Source organism: Crocodylus siamensis, chromosome 2 (genome assembly GCF_052110815.1).
Source record: "Crocodylus siamensis isolate JL-2025a chromosome 2, ASM5211081v1, whole genome shotgun sequence".
In the NCBI taxonomy this organism is placed as follows: Eukaryota; Metazoa; Chordata; order Crocodylia; family Crocodylidae; genus Crocodylus; species Crocodylus siamensis.
Genome location: NC_143396.1, coordinates 96,936,700 through 96,960,922, shown reverse-complemented (window position 1 = coordinate 96,960,922; position 24,223 = coordinate 96,936,700). Strand labels below are relative to the sequence as shown.

The 24,223-nt window shown below is 43.9% G+C and overlaps 1 protein-coding gene across 1 annotated transcript in view; it reads left to right on the top strand.

Annotated features, from left to right (window-relative positions):
• The window catches only part of DCHS2 (dachsous cadherin-related 2), a 199,974-nt gene that overhangs the window by 119,181 nt on the left and 56,570 nt on the right, over positions 1-24,223 (top strand). Inside the window, exons 5-10 of the mRNA XM_090036442.1 lie at positions 2,183-3,199; positions 6,076-6,263; positions 6,500-6,599; positions 16,885-17,042; positions 18,597-19,437; positions 21,159-21,398. Of these exons, the coding sequence (XP_089892568.1) occupies positions 2,183-3,199; positions 6,076-6,263; positions 6,500-6,599; positions 16,885-17,042; positions 18,597-19,437; positions 21,159-21,398 (2,544 nt within the window). The remainder of the gene's footprint in view (positions 1-2,182; positions 3,200-6,075; positions 6,264-6,499; positions 6,600-16,884; positions 17,043-18,596; positions 19,438-21,158; positions 21,399-24,223) is intronic.

Sequence of the window (24,223 nt, the reverse complement as noted above, 5' to 3'; positions counted from 1 at the left end):
AGTTTACAACAACTGGTATTGACACACAGGCTGCTGCAAATGTGAAAAAAAACCCAACCCAACAGTGCTTTACTTTTAGCTCAGTGTGCTCCTACACCAAGCACACTGAGCTAAAGCATACAGAATATAAAGAAAGTATGCTTAAGTTTACAACAACTGGTATTATAGCTGCTATATAAAGAACCCTTTTATAATAGAGATTCCTCACCTGTGATCCCTGTACAGGTTGTCTGTAGAGTTGTTACTACTTCCACTTCCATATTGCCAGTTGTTAAATGGCATTAAAGCCAGCTAAAAATGCATTAAAATACATTCCTGATACCACTTTTCCTTATAAGCAACAGCTGTAGTTGCCAAATGGACTTTGACCGTTAGGAGTAGGGAGGTAGGCAGAGGCATACCAATGCAGCCAGGTGCAACACATGGGGCAGCAGTAACTTCTGGCTTCTGTTGTGCTGCTGGCATGATTATGGGTCTGCAGTGGCAGTATTTTTTTTTGCCACCTCCCTCCCCCACCTCTCCCCAAGTTGGCACCTGGAACAGCTGCCCAGTTGCCTAGCCTAGTTAAACTAGTAGAAGTGGGCACTGTACTTGTGAATGTGCAGAGAGGAGTTGATGTGCGAAAGTGTAATCTGTGTTATGAAAAAGTCATAGAAAGCCTGTACTTGAGCAGTAGTCAAGAATGAATAGAATGTGCAACAGTGTTAGACAGCTGCTTACCTCAAGAGAAAACTTTCCCAAATTAAATGGGGAAATCCTGGTGATCTTATATTATTCTTTGGGTTAGATCCATTTTATTCTTTTTTGTTTCTTTATCATTTTTAGAGCTAAAGGGCTCAAATCCTGCTAAAGCTGAATGCTGGTGATGCAGACTTAGAAATTCTACCCGAAGTGTCCAAGCAGCATATCAGTGATGCAGCCCTATATAGAGGGACAGGAACAAGGGTTTTGTATGAATTCATTATCAACTACATCTACCCACTTTTCCCTTTAAAATGACAATATTTTGACTACAAGAGCTACCACTAGGGCCATTGTTGTGTCCCTGGAGTGATTTTGCTAATATGCCATGTCCCAGTGGGAAGAGATGGGAAAGAGATTTCAATGGAACAAACAGCAATTTCAGCCTAGGTACAGACATTCAAAAAGCCTGAGTTGGAATCAGTCTGAGTTATGTGGTTTTCTGTAAGTGGTGTAGTTTAGACTGGTAGCTAATAGAACACACATTCGCCCTTTGTTGGGGCTGAAAATCTTAGATCGGGTTTCTCCATTTTTAATCCAGTCTACATGGGTGCTGACAGACGTGAAAAACAAAACAAAACAGTGCTTTATTGGAAGAGGAAGCATGTTAGCTTGACCTGGCTCCCCAGTATCTGTATAGATTGGGCACTTCAGCAGGGCTTTTTTTTGGCACTTTTGTGTAATACCTGATTCAATCAGCTCTTAGATAAAAAGCATTAAAAAGCCCTGCTGAAGCACGTGATCTATGCAGATGTTGGGTGAACTGAGTCAAGCTAAGGTGATGCCTCTTTTGAGCATGCATTGTGCTTGGTGTAGGAGCACACTGAGCTAAAAGTAAAGCACTGTTGGGTTGGGTTTTTTTTCACATTTGCAGCAGCCTGTGTGTCAAACTTCTGTTATGGGTATAGACCAGTTTCCAATCAGTTATACTAGTAAAAGTGTAATGTTTGTACTTGGCCTCTGTTATCACAGAAGTCCATTTACAGAGAAGCTCAATGAGATGCAGTTCTTTCAGAATATTGCAGTATTTCAATTCTGGTTGTAAGAAATCTCTGCTTTTAATGAATTCATTCTGTTAAATATGATTCACAGGAGATTTTCAAAATATCCTTTGTAATTAAAGGAAAACAAGAGAGCCATAACTCTCTACAAAGATTTAGCCTACAAATCAGGTGAAAATCAAATACTTTGTAAGTGAATAAACTGTATCCAGCCAGATTCAGGCTGTGTAGCATTCATTTTACTAAAGTGCTTTAGGGATATGAACAAGGAAACATAAAGAGCTCAGGAAAGAAAAGCCTCTGTAAAGAAGGTTTACATTTGTTCAGCTGATTCTAACAAGATAGATTCTTCACAGATGTTCTACAGCATATTTTGTTAAGCACTCAGATTTATCATTTGCATATTTTTTTACATTGCTTGTTTTTGTGCCCATTTGTAGATTCTTTAGAAGTGATCTCTTACAGAATTTCCTCTGGTGACCCTGATGGAAGATTTTATATTGACCCACAATTTGGTATCATTCGCACCAAAAACAAGCTGGACCACGAAGCTCAGACTGTCATGGTGCTCACAGTCCAGTCTCAGTTGGGTAGTTCTCTTGTCTACAGTAACACCCAAGTCAATATATCCGTGATTGATGTCAATGACAACCCCCCAGTATTTCTTACAGGGTCTGATAAGATAATTATATCACAGAGCACACCACCTGGCACAGCTCTGTATATTGCTCATGCAGATGATAAAGACAGTGAGCTAAATGGCCTAGTCAAATATAATATTGCAAGCAAGCAGTCAAATACATTTAACATTGATCCAAGCCTTGGGGTGGTGTACCTCACAAGAACCCTGTCTGCAGATAAGCAAAAGGAGTATACTCTGCCCATAGCAGCTGAAGACCATGGAAGTCCTCCCTTGATTTCTCTTTTAACACTGACAGTGATTGTTGAAGAGCAAAAGATGAGCTCAATTTTGACTTTTGAAAACTTGATATATCAAGTGGAAATCAGTGAGAGCTCTTCCCTAGATACCAAAATTCTCCAAGTTCAAGCCCATGCACTAGATCCAGAGCACACTGCCTTCATGATGGTGTATTCCCTAGAGCCTAGCACAGACTCTGCTGCATTTCGAATCAGCCCTGAAACTGGCTGGATTTACCTCCGGAAACATCTAAACTATGAATCTACACAGATGTACAGTTTTAGAGCCCTTGTCAGCAGCCCAGAGGACAGCTCAAGGCAAAATGCAAGCACATCCGTGATAGTTAATGTTGTAGATGAAAATGACAATTCCCCCATGTTCTTGCATGATATCTATTTTTTGGAAATTGAGGAAAGTCCAGTTCCCGGAGGGGTGGTTGGCATCTTCACAGCGATTGACAGAGACTCTGGAAGAAATGGACAACTTTCCTATTTCCTCTTGTCTGATGGAAAATATTTTAAAATTAATTCCAATACAGGTAACACTTCATGATTTATAATCTCCCTACTATTTCTTTCGGAAGAAAGCATTTTGGTAAGGGAATAATGTGTAAAGTCTAGAACAGAGGTTCCCAAACATTGTCTTATTTCATACCTCCTTCCAGATTTACCAGCTGCCCACCTACCCCTGCCAGCATACTGTTTATATTTTAACCCCTTAAATGCCCATTATTATTATAATGAAAATTAAATCCACCATTATGCTATTTGGGACCCCCTGGAATAGAAAGTATTGCGGATTTCTTGGGTTGGTGTATATGTATCCTAATTTAAAGCCTTAAAATGTATCATATCAGGGCTGACTTGCCCTTGGTGAATCCATGATGACATGAGCTTCAGGTCACAAAAGTTTGTAAACACACACACACACACACACACACACACATACGCGCGCGCGCACATGCGCACACACACACACACACAAAATGTGGTTAGTCTGTAAGGTGAAAATCTAATCTTCTTCTGCTTCACTTCAGACTATGGCTAACTGTCTCTCTGTTCAAGGTGGACACTGGAGCTCAAGTTGCTATTTTATAAGCACACAAATATAAAAAGTTAAAATTGAGACCAACAAAGGGAAGTCCAACAAACATCAAAATAACTGGCTATTAAGGAATAATTATCTGTGCATGGGGCAGAGGTGGAGTGGGTGAGTGCTGCAGGCTCAAGCTCCCACCCTGTTGCCCTTCCCCCCAGACCTCTGCAGCCCACATGTGTGAGCCGGTGGTGCAGGGCAAAGCACAGGAGAGCTGCTTGCTGCTGTGAGTGCCACGCTGCCCTGGCGATGCATCCCTTGTGTGCATGGAGGCAGCGGCATGGGGCTATGCCTCTCACTGCTGGCGACTGCAGGGGATGCATCACCACGGCAGTGCAGAGCCTGTAGTGGCAAGAGCTTTCCTGCACAGCTATGGTTTGCCCTGCAGCACTGGATCACACCAGCTGGGCTACAGGGGCCCCGAGGGAGGGTAGCAGGGAGGGAGCCCGAGCCCACAGTGGGCAGCTCGCCCCACCCCTGCCCCATGCACAGATCTGGGGGGTGCAGATCCCCCCTGCTCCCCACCCCCCAAGTGCACGCCATCCATGGCTGCATCCCACCACCCCTCTCCATCCTCTGAGTGAGTTGCCTGTGGTCCCACTCCCCACTAGGGCCCTGTAGCCATGCATTGTTTCCCCAGGCCTCAAGCTCCACATGTTGCCTGGCTGGGCAGCAGCCCCAGCTCTAGCCCTGCCCAACTCCCTCCCTCCCTATGGGAGCCTCTTCCTCCCCCTCCCCCACCCTGTACTTACCTGTGGGAGCTGCTTTCCAGGCTGCCTGGTGGCCATGTGCATGCACATGGCTCCCCTGCCTGACCACCCTCCTCCCACTTTCCCCAGCCCCCTACAGGCTAGAACTCTGCTAGCCTGCAGAGGCCTTGCTGCAAAATCCATGGGTGTCTCTGCTAAAATGAGAAATCCATGTTTTATTCCAGTAAGGGGGGAATCTGATAGCTTGTACAGCACCAATCTGCAGTCTGAGATTCCACTGTGCTGGGGTGTTCAAAGATATGGTCTGCAGGCTGGATTCAGCATGCAGAGCCATATCATCCAGCCCTCAGTACTGGCCCTGGACATGGCAAGTTTGGACACCTTTCCCTTACTACATGCTGGATCTAGCACCCTTGGCACCCTCTCCTGATGGCTGCACAGAGTGTCCACTCCAGATGGTCCTAGGCAGGCATCACATGCAGTTTGGGTCCTGGACTGTTCAGAGCAGGTTCTGCATGCAGTGCAGTTCCAGACCAGCCACAGCAGGCACAGGATCAGACATGGGGAGCGGGAGGCGGGGAGAGGTGGTTCCATGGGCCCTCATGCCAGATCTGGCTCTCACTTTGGCTCCTACACACAGAGCCTACTCCGATCAGTCCAGGACCTGCACTGAACATAGCTCACATCCTGATCTGGCCAGAGTGGGTGCTGTGTGCAGCTCATGTCCTGATCCAGCCAGAGCAGGCACTGTGAGCACTGGATCTGGAATTGGAGTGGAGGTCCATGGGCCCAAGTCAGGCCATGGGGCTGGCCCTGCAATTTTCATGCAACTGTGGATGGGTCCCATGCAGCTCACCTGACCCACAGGGCTGGATGAATTTGATACACCTGCACTTTGCAAATGCCCTGCATTCCCATCTTCTAGTTATTCTAGAATTCCAAAATAAAACTGCTGTTTCAAAGCAAGGCCCCTTAGAATAGACTTACAAAAGTTCAAAGGGAAGCAGAGAGAGAGTATAGTAGAGAAGGTCTCAAAATTGCGTAATAATACAAGTTAATCTAACAGAAGATCTTCAGTCACTTAAAATTCATCGGATATGCTTGAGTACAGTTGAACATCTGGAGAGAGGACTGTCAGATTTGTTGCCTGGGACCTACAGCCTCAAGGTATGGTAGAGATAAGGTAGTTAGCAGTATTGAGAGTTTTCTAACCCTTAAGTTCAGTCAAGATAAGATAGGACCGTTTGCCCATGAGTTAAGGGCTACACTGTGTGTTCTCATTCCTGGAATATAATGAAAAAAACATCAGATGGTTTATTTTCAAGCAGCCATTCTGTATGATGTTTCATTATATGAAATTCAGAGACCTTGGTCCTGTGAAGACCATAGTATTACCCTGAAATACATGATCAGACTTGGATTATTTGTGTGTTTTTGTGAGAGCAAATATAGTTAGTTGGGGTTTTGCTATATTCAGTATGCACCATTATTTTACACTGTGTGAGGTACATTGCATTGAATTTTATGTAATATGTTAAGATAATATATTATGATTTATGTTAATTCAGTACTTCTGTCCTTTTTTTCCTTCCCTTTCTTTTTTCATCAGGTGAAATTATAAATGGCGTTGCATTAGATCATGAACAACAAGCCCATCACCAATTGGTCATACTAGTGACAGACCATGGAGTTCCACAACTTAATGCCACAACAACCATATATATCTCAGTTACTGACATCAATGATAATCAGCCTATCTTTCCTCAGATCCCATCTGGAAAAGAGCTAGATATCAAGGTTTGTAATAACTAGTTAAGTGACCTCCTAAAGATCAGCCAGAGTGTTGTTTTGAGCACCATCTTGTGGTATAAAACTTGAATTGTAAATAAGATTTCCCTACTAATTTCAATTTAGACATCAGTATTAGGTTTAATGAAATAAAGTCCAAAATAAACTGTTTTGTGGTGAATTAATCCATTTTAACACTCATTTCATTTGTAATATGCACTTCTAAACAAGCTGTTTGATGACAGGTTTTGGAAGGACAACCAGGAGGCATGCTTGTCACCACTGTGTTTGCAAAGGACCTTGATTCTGGAAACAATGGTGTAGTGTTATGTTCAATAGCACCAGGTAAGAATTGATAACTGTGATGCACAAAAGAGAAGGTACTGAAGCAATGAAAGGATTAGTGGAGCCAGCTTGCACTCTTTGATTCTTATTTAGACTTAGGCCCTATTACAATATTCCAACAGAGTAAAGGGGCTTTAAAGCAGGAGTTGGCTACATTTACAGTATAAACAGGAATTGGGTCATATCACAATATTTGAGGAGGCATGAGCAGACATCATCTTTCCCTTCACCCTCTCCCTTGTTTTCCCAGAACCTTTGTTGTTCCCAGTGAGTGATGACGGCAGAGCTGTTACAGACTGCAGCTCACACAAGATTAGGACCATAATTGTCCATAAGCATATACAGCAGAGTTTAAGGTTTCAATCAGTTATGGGCAACTGTTTAATATCTTAAAAGAAAAATGATCTCTTCTTTCTCATGACCAACTTAAAATCTTCTTAGTATAGGAGTCCATAGCAGTCTGAGAAAGCGATCAGAGGGATCAAAAAATAATCTGGGCAAACAATGACGCTTATGTTCTTTAGTTCATGTTTCACCTTTTATTTAGCAGCAGATTCTCTAGATATTGTTTAACAGTCTGAAGCATGTTGGCTTGCTTGCTTGCTTGCTTTTCATTTTCCCCATACATCCATTAGTACCTCACTCCAATTAAGCTTCCAGTGAAATCAGTGGGAAAACCATCCAAGATTTCGGCAAGAGAATGGGTGGAACATTAATGTTGATTAGAGATGTAGAGGTGTTCTTTCTGTGTGTCTGATGTAATGTACTTCATCTGTTATGTAGGGCACAGCTTTACTTCTGACAATGAGGAAAACATGGCAGGTCCTCCGATTTTGCTACATTATTTGTCCAAGAATACAAAATGTGTTAAGAATAAAATTTTATTTCTGAAAAACTATCAGTGAGGAGTTCACATACAGATGCCATAACTTATTTTTTTTTATACCCTGCTTTGTATCACAGGATATATGGAGTCCATATCTTTTATGCTTAGTATTTTTCAATTTATAGTATTTGATATATAAAATATAGTATTTGATTGAAAACAGCTCTTATGTCTTTGAGTTCTACATTTTCCCAACTGCTCTTTTCTGAATAGTTAGAGCTCAGCTTTGTGCCCTCATCAGTTTATACTTGTCATGATTATTTGTTATTGCAAAGTAAAGAATAAAAACTAAAGTGCCACAAAAGTGCATTACTTCTCACTCTGAAAAAGAGGCAGTTGCAGTTATCTCTGCAAAATAATACCTTTTATTTAGTACTATGTGATAATTACAAGATTCTAAGAATTAAAAAATATGGAACCAAATTGCCACTTCCTTGAAGGAGACCAAAGAGGACGGTAAACACCTTTGTGCTGAGCTAAAGATTTCTCAAAAAATTATACCCTCTATCAAGAAAGTGGTGGGAGCTGCTAAGTACGCAACAGCCAAGGCCTCTCAATCTTGTACAGTCCAAGACTGCTAAAGGAAGAGCCAGTCTTCCTGGAATAGCTGTCCCTCTCCTTATCTCTGTAGCCTTCCTTCTCTCAGGCAGTACAGTGGATTCTCCCTAGCTAAGAACAGATGTTCAGTAAGTTCCTGGCAGGAGTGCTCTAAGTATTGCACTTTACTTAAAGTGTTATAAGTTAGAGCAGGAATGGCTTGAACAGACATGGTGGGGGCTCACTGCCTGCCTAACCTGGGCAAGGCCAGCAGGTGGGGAATGCTCCTGCATGACTCCCTACACCCTCCACCCCACCTGGCAACTGTCAGTAAAGGATGGGATAAAAAAAGCAGGGAATGGAGCCCCTTGCCACAGCTTGCTGACTGAGGTCTCCAGGAGTGGAGCCAGGTTGAATCCATGTGGCAGAGGGGTCCCCTTCCCCTCAAATACCCCAGCTTTGTGACAGCTGCAGCCCAGGGCTGTCTGGCAAGTTTTTTGCTGCACCAGGGACTGGGGCAGGCGGGAAGGCTCTCTGCCACACGGAGCAGACCTCCCTGAGACCCCAGTCAGTAAGCTGTGGGGGGAGGGGCCCTCATGGCAAAGAGAGCTCCCTTTTTGGTTTGGCAAAAAACCAGCCAGCCAGCCCTGCAATACCCCAGCCAGCAAGCTTTGGGGGCCCATATGGGTGAGGGGGAGGCTCCTTTCCCCTTCTGCCTCAGCCTCTTGACAGCTGCAGCCAGAAGCTGTAGCGTGGGGCTGCCTGGCCAGCTTTTTGTCACACTGGGAACTGGGTCCAGATAAAGAAACTGACCTAGTTTCTCCCTGCCACATGGACCCAACCCCACCAAGACCTGAGCCCACAGGCTTGGGAGGATGGTAATCCATGCAGCAGAGAGGCTCTGTTCCTACACCCCCATACCTGGCTGTGCTGGTAAGAGACAAAGCCTTTTCTGTGTCTGCTCTGTGACAGCCCAGGGGCAGGGCTGGGCTGGTACTCGCTGAGAACGCACAACAACCTGCCAAAGTTAACAAGCTACCCAGCGAGAAGCATCTAGGATGGTAGCAGAATGCAACTCACATTGAAGCATGATGCATGTGGTACAGACATTCAAAAAAGATCTAATCTAAAGTGTTTTAGTCTACCACATCCATCAATGGTTATTTTAAAGCAGGATTGGCCATAATCTCCCTACAAAGGCCAAATATGTAGCTTTAAAAAATACTCCAATGAATAGATTTATTTGGACAGATAAAGAAAACTTTAAAATAATGTAAAAATTTCCAAACCCTGCAAACATGAAACTAGCCATTTTGCAGTTAAAGAAATTTGGAGACACCTGAACTTGTCTGATACTAATGTTTTATTATTCGGCTCATGGCCTTTTACATCTGTTCTTCTATTTAATAGTAAGATTCTTATATTCTTACATGGCTTATATTTAAAAGTAGAAAATCAAGAATAGTGATGGACTTTGTGGTCTTGGGATATTGTTCAGTGCTGGTGCAACAAAGAAATATAATGTGATTAATTTTGGTACCTGTAAAAACACAAGCTTCTGTAACTGGCAATCTGTATGCAAAGCAGTGATTTTTTTCAACTTTCAAGGGATTGCCACAAGATCAAGAGTTACATGCCTCAGTGTCAGCTGTGTAGCTCTCAAGCTCTGCAGGGATGCCAGTCACTAAGTAATTTTTAACTTTTTTAACACCCTTAAGGAATGTCCAACTGAAAGAAAGATTAAATTATGTAGATAAGTTAACCATAAATGGCTAAGAGCATTTAGAGGGAGAGTATTTAAGGGGAGAAGTCAGAACAAGCATTCAGAATTGAAATCTAGGTATATTTTCATACTGTGAGATTTTTCATAGAGATGATTCTCATTAGTAACATAGTTAACTTGTCAGAGGGTGGGAAGGATCACATCCAGAGGCCTAGGATTTGAAAAAGGGGGTGTGGGTTGGCCACCCCAGCTGCAGAGGTGGCTGCACCCCTGCTCCCAGCCTTTTCCTCTGGTATAGGCAGAGCCTCTAGGGACCTTTCAAAGTTCCCAAAGCACATGAACATCCCTGCCTTCCCCTCCAAGCTCAGGGCATATCCTCCCCTTTGGTCATTTCCACCTCTAGTCCCTGCTGCTTTCCCCACTGTCCCCAGGGGCAGGGGAAACTTCAGAGCTGCTTCTGCCCACTGCAGATGCTTGCCCTAGGTGGGAACAGCAGCAGCAGTAATGGGGAGGGGGTGGCTTTCCCCATATTAATGGGTCCCTGCAGGAGCAGGTGCAAGGAGATGCTGCTGCTGTAGCTGCCCTAGTGGAACCCAGCTTTCATGATGTTCAGTTAGAGTGGGCGGGAGCAGCTGTGAAGAGTCCCCTGCCCTAGGACTTCAGGGAAAGCATCTGGGGCGGGTGGAGGATGAAAGAAGGGGCGAGGGCAGAAGTGGTATATCTGAGCACAACGGTGATGGAGGGATTCTCTTCTGCTTTGGAGGTTTTTTTAAGTTCCCAGGTGTTTCAGCACCACAGTCCAGTCTGAGACGGGGTTGTAGCTGTGCCACTGTACCCCCTCTGGGTCCACCCCGATCACCTCTGTCATAGACAAGTACAAATAGCAGTTCATATTCTCTAGGGCAGGGACTGACAATCTTTTTGCTGCCATGGAATAGAAAGTGCAACCCAGTCCCCTGCTGCAAGCCTCAACTTTGTACCTCCCAATGTGCCCAGGCCACCTATGCTTCTCATCAGCCCAGGGCCCTGGTACTCAGCCCCTTTGCAGCCTCTTTCAGAGGCATAGTGCAGGAAGTCCATAGACTGCGGTGCTGTGGAGCGGGGGTGGACAGCACAGCACAGCACAGCACATCTATATGTCCTTTGATCCCCTGTGCTGCCCCAGGCTGCATTCAACATCTTTGTGGGCTGAATTCAGTCCATGGGTTATAGTTTGCTAACCCCTGCTCTAGGGGAAGATGGAGCCCAGAGCACAGCACAGGTGGGATTCCCATGTGGATCCTGTAATAAACCTATTTGTGGGGGCAGGGCATGTCCCTGTCTTCCTCTTTTCTACTGAATACTGTTCTTTCCTCCTTAGTGTGAATTTAAGCTGAAGCTCCTGAGTTACATTTACATTCAGAATGTGGTTGGGATGATCAAGGCTTAAAGCATCAGAAAACTCATTTAGAGTTTTTGTGTTGGATACAATTCCATTGGAAATTGGATAGAAAAAGAAAATAATAGTAGATACTATTAGATATTGAGGCCCCTTATATTTGAGAATGATCAAATTATATTTTCCAGGTTTTCATAGAGTTGGGTTGATGATCCAAGAAAAATATGAGAGGCAAAGTTTTTTGTGGGTGATATCTTTTATTGAACTAACTGTAATGAAATACCCATTTAAAATCTAAGACCTGAGGAAGGGTATGCCTGGAGTAAGACCTCAGGAGGAGTACTTCATACCTAAAAGCTTGTCTATATCCTTCCCAACTATAGAATAAAAGATATCAGTAACAGTTATGACCCAAAAAAATCTTTTCTTGTTGCAAATGGTATTTTGTGTTTAGATGACCTCAAGATTTTTTGGAACAGATTGTGGCCGCTCTCTGAATGCCTGTGTCCAAATGGTCTGAGTGCTTCTGTTGCAGCTTGTGATAACATATTATGTGGTGCTCCTCAAGTATTTTCACCTTGCATCACTAGAAATTAACAAGGAAAGGAGAGCTACTTCTTATATGTTATGTCCAAATATCCCTGTTTGTCAAGCTTTGGTTGAGCTTATGTATCGAAATAGCTGAGGTGGAAGAAATATTTTTTAATACTTAAAGCTCCTTTTTTAAGGATATACAGAACTGATACTTGTACTTTGCAAGCACTTGTTCAGTGGGTGTGCTAACATGAACTGGAGGCACACCACAATCAAATGGAAGCAGACCTGGGAAATTCAAGCTTTCCACCTCACCTTCAACCTTAGAAGCTGACAGAAGGCTGGTTTTTAGGTTTCACTATGAAAAGAGTGAACTAGTTGCTATCTTTGAGCGCAGATTTTCTGGACACATTTCACAAGACACGATACTCCGCAGATAGCATTTGAATGGCAGTTGTTGTTGATGCAAATCACATATATTGCAGTTGGGACTAAAAGCAACTTGCATAAACTGGATTGATATTATCTCTATTCAATTCATTTTTCTCAGCTTCTCTATGAAAAGTTGCATATAAAATTTATGTAGTGTTGCATGCAAACAGATAAATGCATGACTATTATACGCGTCAACAGGGGAGATTGAGGTTGGAGATTAGGAGGAGTTTCTGACTCTGAGAATGGCCAAGCACTGAAACAGGCTAACTAGAGAAACTGTAGAATCTCTATCCTTGGGATTTTTCAAGAGCAGTTTAGACAGACACCTGGCTGGGATAGTTTAGTCATTAGCCTTAAGCAAGGGGCTGGACTACATGACCTTGTGTGCTCCCTACCAGCCCTACTTTCCTATGATCTAGTTTTTATAGCCTGGTGGTAGAAACCCTTGTAAGAAGTGGGAGGTATGAAGTCAAATCACCTACGGCTGAGAAGGGCTTAGAACAAAGGTTTCCTATTTCCCGAGTTTCAAGTTCTCTAATCCCTGGGTAAAAGGTGGATATAGCCACTCCCATGCCTACTTTCAGAGTCAGGAAAAAGCATAGGGGATTGGAAATCAACAGAGACACATAATACTCAGTTTGATCCAAAGAGGTGATCCTCCCCCTCTATGCGGCACTGGTCAGGCCGCAGTTGGAGTACTGCATCCAGTTCTGGGTGCCGCACTTCAAGAAGGATGTTGACAGCATGGAGAGGGTCCAGAGGAGGGCCACTTGTATGATCAGGGGACAACAGGGCAGGCCCTATGAGGAGAGGCTCAGGGACCTGAACCTGTTCAGCCTCCAAAAGAGAAGGCTGAGGGGGGATCTTATGGCCTGTTATAAACTAGTCAGGGGGGATCAGCAGGCATTGGGGGAGTCACTGTTCCCCCGAGCACTGCCAGGAGTGACCAGGAGTAACAGTCACAAGCTGGCAGAAGGTCGATTCAGACTAGATATCAGGAAGTGCTACTTCACGGTCAGAGCGGCTAGGATCTGGAACCAGCTTCCAAGAGAAGTGGTGCTGGCTCCTACCCTGGGGGTCTTTAAGACAAGGCTAGATGAACACCTTGCTGGGGTCGTTTGACCCCAGTATTCTTTCCTGCCATGGCAGGGGTTGGACTAGGTGATCTGCTCAGGTCCCTTCCAACCCTAGAAACAAGAAACTATGATTCACATGCCTAAGGGAGATCAGTTCAGACATAGCTCTCTGCTGAGTGTTTTATATTGGTTCTTTTTCTGAATTGCCCTTTACAGCTTCTCTCTTCTCCCCATCCTGTGTATAAAGTATCTGTGCACTACACTTTAATTGGATTCTTCTTTAGAGGAACCAATGTTTTTAGAGCATAGGGATCCTAGGCACCTAACCCTGGTCAAACTAGATTACTTGCAGCAACTCATCAACACTCCCTATGGGGCTTTGGGCAGTCGGGAAGCAGTGTTGAAGAGTGAGATAGTGAGTGATGCTGATTTACTCCCTGCATGCTGCCATGCCCTGTGAGGGTTTGGGGGGAATGTGTGTGTGTGTGTGAAGGGGGGGTGGTGCCTGGGTGCTAGGTCCTGGGAATAAGCCAAGGGTGAGAGGAAGGAGGGAGAGGTGGGGGCAGTGTTCAGCAGAGTTTGTCCAGGTGGTGCAGTTTGCGGCTGCTCCCGTGGCACTCCACATGGGGCTAAACCCCTTATGGGGTAGCCTGTACCACAGTCCCACCCGTGCCCCAGCCCCAGCCCTGGCCACTGCACAGCTTCTGGAGGGCAGTTCTTGGTGCAGCTGCAGACAGCTGAGTGTGGTTCTGCTCCTCTTGCTTTCAGCAGGAGCCAAATGACTGAAGCTTCCCCTCCTCCTGCCCACTCAGAGCACTGCAGCAGGGGCAGGAGTGAGAGGAGGAGCTTCTGCTAGAAGGGAGGAGAGCAGAGCAGGGCAGTACCTGGACAGCTGCAGCCACACTGGGAACAGCCCTGCCAGAAGGTGCACATGCTGGCCAGGGCCCAGGCTGGTGAGGCTGTTCTGCTTCCCTGACCTCCAGTGGTGGCTTCTTCTCCTGCTGCTGCTCCTGCTGTGCCACTTCAGTGGGGCTGGCAGTGGGGGAAGCTTCAGCTGGGCAGCTTCTGGCCCAGCACACAGGGCTGCAGCTCCCAGCCACTTTCCATCCAGTCCACCTGTCTGTAGGTTGGCTGCTCATTGCTCCGTGTAGGTGGAGCGGGTGGAAGACAGCTAGGAGCTGGAGCTGGCACCCTACACACTGGGGCAGGAGCTGCCCAGCTGATGCTCCCCCTCACTTGGAGTAGCATATCAGGGACATGAGCAGGAGGAGGAGCCACTGCTGGAGGTGAGGGGAGTAGAATAGCCCCATTGACCCAGGCCCTGGCCAGTGCATGCAGCTTCCAGTGGGGCTGTTTCCAGTGTGACTGTAGCTGGCTGGGTACTGCTCTCCTTTCCTCACCTCCAATGGTGGCTCCTTCTCCTTCTCCTGCCCCTGCTGCACTGCTCCAGGTGGGTGGGCAGGTGGGATGCTTCAGCTAGGCAGATCTCACTGGAGGTGAGGGGAGCAGAGCAGCACTGGGAACAGCCCCATTGAAAGCTGCATGCCCTGGTTGCGGCCTGAGCCAGTGGGTGGGAGAGGGTGGGGCTTGGCCCTATGCAGAGTGGCGTGGAGGCAGCTGCGGACTGGATTCAATAGCTTCCTATATTGCTTGTTCAAAGTATTAAGGTGCAAATATTTTTCAGATGGAGTAAGGTAATTGTATACACAAATCGGCATTTATATGTGTAGCTATCTAATTTGTATGTGCAAATTTGGGGAACATAAACAGCTTCATGCTCAGTTAGGTGCTTATGAAAATATATCCTTCTTTTGGATATTTTCTATACTACATCTGTATCAGATTTATTGTTTTACCGCAGTTTCTTTTTTGAATAGCAGCTGTATACTACATGATTTTGTAAGACACACAAACACACCTTATTAAAAATGCATATGGCAAACTGTTTTAAAATACACACTATTTTAACATTAGAATTTCCCAGTTTTTAATAATGTATTACAAGTAGCTGTTTTTTTTCACATTTTGTGTTAACTGGGAGGTAATTTATTGCATTACACTAAAGTGGAAGCCAAAAGGTTTGAATAGCTGTGTAGGTTTTAGCAATACTCCTTTGGTACTATTTTTTTTTGCCACTATAGAATAAATACTAGTATGGGGTAGTGGCTAGTGGTAATTCAAATGAGAACTTGCCAGTTACTGGCCATATGGCCACATTCATGTAGCATAAAAGTATAGGTTCTAGCCATTTCTGATTTTGTTCTGGGATAAATAGCCTACGATTAAACTCTATATAATACAAGTGTGGTTTTCATAGATATATCTTGAATTCCTGGTCAGCATGAATGCAAAGCTACATCATCATCATTGCACTTCAGTTGGAATAGATCAGGGACTTTCTGAATTTGGATTCTCATAACCAGTGAAGGAACCCAAAACACCTTTTCCCTGGCACAGCTTATTTTTCCCTCCATACCAGTTCAGTTGATAAGGCTTCATCCCTTCCCTGCCTTTGCTTACTTACACACTCAAGAGATAATTTAACAGGCCTAGTTGGGTGTTGCCCACTTGTGCACAGATTACTGATGTAGGCATTGAACTAAGCAAGTACTATATATTCTTTATCTCCTTTTTGTAGGTAGATAAATATTAGGGCTGTGCTAAGCTTCATTCCCTTATTCAATCCAGCGGAGATATGGCCTGATTTGGTGGCCAAATCTCTGAATCTGAATGGAATCAGGGGACCCTTTAATCTCTCTGTATCGAATTGGAACCTTCTGAATTGATTTGGAGAGATCGGGAAAGATTCGATGATTCGGACATAGACACAGCTTTAAATGTTTTTTCTATGTACTTGTAGGTAGCAGGCAGCTCGTAAATGCTATGATGCTGAGGCACATGGAGTGTCCCACAGAAGTGTGGTAGGGGTGGGGAGGGGGTCCCCAGTGCACTCGGCAGTAGACCCGGAAGTGGACCAGAAGCATTTCCGGTCCACTTCTGGGTCTGCCAAAGACCACGTGGGGCCCCCTTCCTGAACCCCTCCCAGCGAGGTGACTGGTGCCTCCTGGGTCTGGGGGGGCACATGGGGTCCCCCTGCAACTGATCACTGAGCCAGGAAGGTGCGGGGGGGCCCCATGGCACACGCCCCAGTGGACCCAGAAGTGGACTGGAAGTAATTCTGGTCCACTTCCGGGTTCGCCACCGAGCACATGCTCCCCCCACCCCGTGCTCCTGTGGGATGCTCCATCTACCCCTGCATCGCAGCATTCACGAGCCATGCCTGGTACCTCAAGGTATGTAGAAAAAACATTTAAAGCTGTGTCTGTGTCTGAATCGCTGATTCTCTGAATCAGCATCAAATCTTCGGATTTGGCCAAATTGAATCAGGGATGGTGATACAAATCAACAAATAGAATCACTGACCCTGATTTGGGCCAAATCTGAATCCAAATTGAATAGGGCCTGTTTCACACACCCCTAATAAATACCTTAGAATTGAGCCCATTAGAAGCGGGTCAGAGTAATCATGAGTTTAATCAGGAGAGGTGCTGGCCACCCCAACTCCCATAGAAATAAATGGGAACTGTAGATACTTTCATTTTGTACCATTAATTACAAAGCATGTTAACAATATGTTACTATGGACAATGGACATTGTATGTTCAACAGTTGAATTAATTCTTAATTTTTCTTTTTTTTTTTCCTTTGTGCTATAGAAGAGAGTTTAGGTCCCTTCCAGATTGATGCCAACAATGGTGAGCTAAGGACAACTGAATCTCTTTCATATAACCAGAGATCTAAATACAGAATAATTGTCACTGCAAGTGACCAAGGAATGCCTCCACTTCAAGGACACATGACTCTTAACATTCAGGTACCATTTTACTTAGCACAGATTAGAAACATGTTGCTAGAATTTCAGTTCATTTAAAAATTGGAACCCCAAAGGATGAGAATGTGGAAAATAAAATGTATGGTGTGAACTTGAGAGCCTGTTATCTCATGTTATCTCCTGAGATTTTTTCCAATCTTGATGTTGTTGAATGAGGAAATTGCAGGGGACAGATGCATTTTCCTCATTTCATTTCCAGTATTATGGGTTGACTTGCAATTATAAGTCATATTCCAGCAAGAGGAGGTTACTAAATGAGGAAAAATATCCCATGAAAATAGTGAAAATTGGAGATCAAAGTAGGCAGAAGGAAAAGTACATTTTAAAAGGAAAATACAGTGGATGATGTTTCTTCACTGTATCACACCTATTCCTTTATTCTACCTTCTCTTACACTTCGAAGGACAAGAAGGTAGCCTATCCCCGTTTGCTGGCCTATATGGGAGCTGCAAAGTGACAAGCTCTGCCATGTGAGGAGAACATTAAAGTCATTGTCATGTCTTTTTGTAGCTAGTCACATATTACTTAGCAGAACCACAACAGATCTGTTTGGCAGGACCTTCTGTAAACCCAGTGTGGACACAGGAACTCTTGGAGGCCTTTCAAAAGGGGAATATTTCAAAAGGGTAGCAGGGGGTAAGTTCTAATTGTCATGTGTGAATAAGCTGAGAACAATTTAAAGCCAGCAAACCTGCTCCAACTTTAATACTCCTTCATCTAGGGTTAAAGTTGGGTTTGCTGCATTTGAATTGTTCTCAGCTCATTCACACACACTGGTCAAGGCTCCAAGCTTTCAGGTGGCCACACTCCTATATATATTACAAGTTGAATCCCACCCAGAATACTAGTCATATGTCTTTGGTATGAAAGTTAATTTTAGGCAGCTTTAAAGGGCATTCCATTCATGTCCCAGTCAGTAGTTCAACTGTTGAAGAATTTCTCTAATTTTAAACCATTACAATGATATGTGATGTAGGAAATTATATAGTGATGTAACCACCCTGAAGTCAATTACCTCTTTAACTTTGGGAAAGTAAATAATGGCAAATATTCATAATAATTAAATAAATGAAGGTGTTTAAGAGCACCATCAAAGAAAGCACTACGGTGTAGCTTTTTTTTTCTCTGATGCTCGTGAGATTCAGTAGGAGAGAGAGAAGCTTCATTCCTTACCCTTTTGCAATCCTGAATGCAGTACAGGAAAAAAGATGAATCTGGTTAATGCCTTACTGGATAATACTTTTGAATGACGGAATATTTGCTGAGGATAGATTTTAATTCTTGTAAAATGTTTGGAGATGGTGTTTTAGCCATAAACTATTAATAAGCTTAACAGATGGTTAAAGCTTCTTGTGACAGTATATCAGCACTATGCCAGTAAAGTGGTTGTTCTAGCCTTGATGTATATGTAAGCTAATGTGGCCTTCCATGCACAAACTACAAATGATTAGACCCATTAATTAGTTATAATAAAATACATTACAGTAATGCCAATAATTCAAAAGGAAAAAAATTAACAGTTTTGTGCTTTTTCAGGTAATCCCACTGCCCAAAGGGAATTCTATCTTTTATCAAGATATCAAGTACTTCATCATACCTGAAAATTTTAAGCCTGCACAAGTGTTGAGTTTTATAAAGTTGGCTGGTCATCATCCACAGGCCAGTAGAAAACTGCATTTTAGTATTGCTGAAGAAGATGACAATGTTCATTTTGAAATAGATAGTTCAACAGGGGAGCTCTTTCTTTCCAAGGAACTTGACTATGAAACAGCTTCTCACTTCCTTCTGAGGATTGTTGTAAAGGATTGTAATAAGAATCCTCCACAAAACAATTCTGTTTTCCTCAGCATTGATGTAGAAGATAAAAATGACCACTCCCCTTATTTCCAAGAGGATTTCATAGTGATTAGCGTAGAGGAAAATGTACCTGTTGGCACCTTAGTATACACATTCAATGCAAAAGATGGAGATGGCAGCTTTCTGAACAGCAAAGTATGGTATTCCATAAAAATGAGTGACACTGGTGAAAATCCATTTCTCATTAATCCTTCATATGGCACCTTGATCACAGCAGTTCCGTTAGATAGAGAAGTTACTCATTCTGTGGTCCTGACAGTGTCTGCAGCAGATCAGGCAGTAAACTTGACAGATCGCAGACTTGGATCCCAGACAGTAAAAATTGTCATTTTAGACATCAATGACAACCGTCCCAGTTTTGCGTCTTCTCCTCTTGCCTATGTCATGGAGGATGCGGAGATAGGCTCTCTGGTGCATCACATAATTGCAGAGGATCCAGATGAAGGAAGAAATGGACAAATTGCATATCATATTCTTTCAGGCAATGAAAACAAAGTATTTATGCTAGATAAAACCACAGGTACTGTAAATTCTCTTCTGTTTTCTTCTGTACATAATTGTTATATGGTGTTCACCACAACAGCATACCAGCAATGCGTTAAGCAGTATGACTGACATCTGTTACATGATTGTCTGCTCATCCTCAGCCCAGCAGAAGTGTCTGTATTTTGTCTGGACTTTTTTACATACCAACATGTATATGTACCTATATATTTATGTCAAAGGCAGGATCAAAGAAATATGCATTTCACTTAGAAAGGAAAGTAGTCCATTCAGTAGTCCTCAGCTTCGGTGGGAGTTTGTTCAACAGTCTTGTGCCAGTCCCATGAAACCTGGCTCCTGCACAAAAACTGTAACTGCTATCACCATGACCATTTAAAACATGAATGCAGTTTTCCTTGGAATATAATAGTAGTTATGTCCATTGTTTTAAGTTATGCTCTCATGCCCTATTTTCTTTGTGATTAGTGGCTGGTGTTTGTTTCTTTGGTTGATTGGTTGGTATTCTTTTGTTCTGTTTTGTTTCTGAGGCACATGTAGCAGCCAAACTTGCCTTTAATATTTTTAAATGACCGATGAAAACCCTTTCACAGGTGTAGATTAAATGCTACATTTCCTACACTACACTGTAGAGAGATTACACATACACACACACCCAAATGTAGGGACCTATCTACTTTGCAATTTTGCAGAAACCATGAAATCTGCAATTGTCTGTGAAATTAATTTTTTAAAAAGTCTTAATAAAAATAAAATGCTGGCTCCCCTAAGTGGTCCTCATTGCCTCACAGCCTGCCCTAGAGGGGAAGGCACTGGATGCCAGGGCAGCACAAAGGACAGCCAGCAGCCAAGATGGCAGCCGCCCCTTGTCCCTCCCCCCCTCCACGGCCTCTCCACCAATCAGTGGCGAGGGCTGAAGCCACTGTGAAATGCCTGTGAAACTGGCTCTTTGTGCTGTGACCAAGCCACAAAAATTCCTTTGGCCATAAATTCCTTTGGCCATAAAATTAAATAGGTCCCTATACACACGTGTGTGTGTGTGTGTAAATACGTAAATTAAGCACTACCTATATAAAAGAGTGAGATGGGAAGGAGCTATGCATATTGCATATGTTCTGGCATTGACATTTCAGCTTGCAAGAGCTTATATGATATTCTGTTCACCAAACATCAAGAAGACTCTTTGGCTAAGTAAACAGAAATCCTTGTGAATCTTATCCTTTATGTTCTATGACATCAGATTTATAAAGGTAAAGGGTCAGGTGGCCAGTTGCCTTTAGGGTTGCCTGGCTTCCTAACTGCTAGAGCAGCTAGTATCCAGCTGCTGGAATCACAGACCCAGCTATGCCAGAAGTCTAGAAGTTGTGTGGTTCCAGGTTCTTGGACAGTCCATACAGTGGAACCACCTAGAGCTGTGGTCCCTGGAAAACTTCAGGCCCAAGGTCTAAGTCAGTCCTTCAGGTAAGCTGCTATGTACCTGAGCAGGAGGTCTGGCAGGAATTGATATTTCTGGCAGAAATCTTGCTGGCAAGCAGTTTTTTTGACCATTGACTCTGGGGTCCTTCAGAAGATTTGTCAAAATCAACACTTCTGCAGAACATTTACCTGCAACAAGTCAGCATTTTTAAATAAAAAAATGTTCTGTATATAAATAGTAAGTGATTATTGTGATAATGTAATTTACTATAATGGGGGGACTGTACTGACATGATATATTTGATTCCTCCTTTTTTACAACAGGAGTACTAATCATAGCTACTTCTTTGGATCATGAGATTCAAGATTACTATAATTTGACAATCATGGCTCTTGATGATGGCACACCAGCACTCTCTGCGACACAGATTGTGACTATAATGATTCTTGATGTGAATGATGAGAGACCACAGTTCCAAAGGCAACTGTATGAAGCTACAGTCTGTGAAAACAAAGATCCAGGGGAATTTGTCATTAAGGTGGAAGCTGTAGACAGAGATTCAGGTAATTTACTTTACATTACTTCAAACAAATTCAGAGAACTGGTAGGCAGGATCCCATAGGAAATATAAGGGAATGAGGAAAAGATGTTCAGGATTCCTGATTTACTGTAAAGAGTCCATATGAAGGGCACAAGAGCAGGTTATCCATATGCAAACAATGGATAGGACATACAGTCAGATACCAAATTAGCTAAACAGTAAAATGTTTAAAGAGTTGAAACTTAAAAAGGAGTTTTAGAAAAAGAAGAAGCTTGGCCATATTACTAAGGATGAATGTATAAGACTGTTGCCCCTGACAGACAGATGAGATTCATCTTGGAAAATTCAAGGAATTTACTGAGTTAATTGCACAGCCATTGCCTGTTCTCTTTGAGAACTCATAGGGCAAGTAAAAAAGTCAGAGGCTGAATCAATTCAAACTAGGCAGCTTCCTCTAAACTGCCTTTAAGCAGCTAGCAAAAGCTTATATTGTGTCCCCAAACTCCTGATGTCCCCCTGCAAGGGGTTGAAGAGCCTGCTGTCCAGGTGCTGGCCCACCTTGGGGGAGCCTCTCCCTCTGGAGGTTTCCCCCAGCCTCGGTTCCCCAGCCCAGGCAGCCCTGGGGAGCTGAGGGGAATTCCTCCCCATTTCCTTCCCAGCAGCTGATTGCTTCAGCCACTGCCACAGAAGCAAAGGAGAAGAAGTCCTCCCCGCCAGGTGTCTGCCCTTGCAGCCCATGGGAGCATCGGAGCCCCCACCTTGCGGGGCTTTCCACCACCCCAACCCAGGGTCCTGCAGCCCCAGGAGCTGAGGGGAACTCTTCCCAACCCCACCCATTTGCCTTAGTCTCAGGGGTAGCCCAGTGATTGGAGGGAAATTCCTTTGCTCCCCTGCATTTGTTTTGCCTCAGACTCACAGCAGCTAAGGCAAAATTGGCCGTGGAGAAGCAGGAGAACTTCCCTTTGCTCTCTCAAGCTGCCTGAGACTTGAGGGGGCTGAAATAAGGTTCTAAGGCAAGATATGGGAGGGGAAGATTTCCCTCAGCTCCCTGGGGCTGCCTGGGGCTTGGGGACCCTCGACTGGGATGGGGAGAAGCCCCCCAAGGCAGCAGCTCCCTGCTGTCCCCATGCTGGGCTGCATGGGCAGGCACCCAGCCAGAAGGACTTCGTCTCCCGCCCTCATGTGGCAGTTGCTGAAGCGATCAGCAGCTGAGAAGGAGAAGGAGGAAAGGGAGAGGGTTGTCAGGGTCTGAAATGCCGACACCAAAGGGACTTTCCTTTCCCCCACATGCTGTGTAGACCCTGGCTAGGACGGGCTGGGGGGCTGTTCCCTTGCCTCCCTGTCCCTATGGGCTGATGGACACAGGCAGGAAGGAGGTTGAGCAGAGAGGTGAGGCAGTCCCTGTTCCACTGGAGCAGGCAGCATAGTCCAGGGCTGCAAAGCATCCTGGGATGCTGGAGGACTGTGAGTTAACTTGAGCTAGGAAGGGATCTGGGACAGAAGTTCCATAAGCTGGTTTGACCTAAATCAGTTAAGTCTCATACTACATCCAACCATGTTTATCTTAAACCAGTTTTGGTAATTTTGAAAGCAGTTTTTGTGCACTGAACTTATGTTCTGTTTACAGGTTTAAATCAGTTAAACCAGTTTATGTGTAACTTCTGTCCCTAGCTGTGAAGATCAGATGAAGTCCTGGATGACTAGAAAAAGGCAAATGTAGTGTTCATCTTTAAAAAGCAGGGAACAGCCAGGAAATTACAGAGCAGATAGTCTAAATTTGATACCCAGACAGATTATGGAGCACTTAATAAAAGAATCATTTCTTTCTTTTTTGTTTAAGCACTTACAGTAGTGATGCTCAACCTCCAGCCTGCAGAGCTGGATCATCCAGCCTGTGGGGCTCCCCATGGGTCCAGGTATTTGGCAGTGGGAGAGTAATAGCAGTATTAATTGCTCATAGAGCTGTTAACTGCTGCGTTAACTGCTCCCAAAGCAAGTCATGGTTAACCAACCCAATATCCTTCTCCAACAAGGTTATGGACTTTTTAAATTGAAGAAAGAGCAGTGGATGTGATATGTATCAATTTTTTCCTATGACATTGTGATTGGTTAGCTAAGGAAATGCAGAACTACTGCAAGGTTGTTAGAGAGAGAGAGCAACAAAAATGGTTAGTGATCTAGCAAACATGATTTATGAGGAAAGGCTGGAAGTACTGGAATTATTTAAGGAGAAGACATGGCTGAGGTGTGATTTCATAATAGTCTTCAAACAAATGAAGGGTGGTAATAAAAACTATTTTTGTCATATGAGACAAGACAAGAAGTAATGGTCTCTAAATTGCAGCAAGGTAAATTTTGTTTGAATATTAGGAAAAAAAATTCTCACTATGAGGGTGGTTAAATTGTGGAATCTCTATCCTTGGAAGTTTTTAAGAAATGGTTAAACAAACCTTGAAATGAGATTCTTTAGGCACAGTTGACACTCCCTTAAGCAGTGGTTTGAACTGGGGTCCTGAGGTCCCTTCCAGCCCTATTTTTCTATGATTCTATGATTACTTTCATATTGGATGTATTTAATGACAGACTTTGGTTCATGCTTGCCACCTAATTTTGTTCCCAGATTATATATGGTTCTGAGTTCTGAAATCTACCTCTGGGTTCATATTTTTATTCCTGCAAAGTTTGCAGGCATTTTTTTCTTCAGGATTGGGCTGGATCCATTTTTAATACACATAGGATTTGCCTACACAAGACTCTGTGGTGCCATAGCAATGTGCTACGGTGTTATAACATCTGCTGACAAAAAACATGATGCCACTGATACATTGCTGTAGCAGGGTGCTCCCT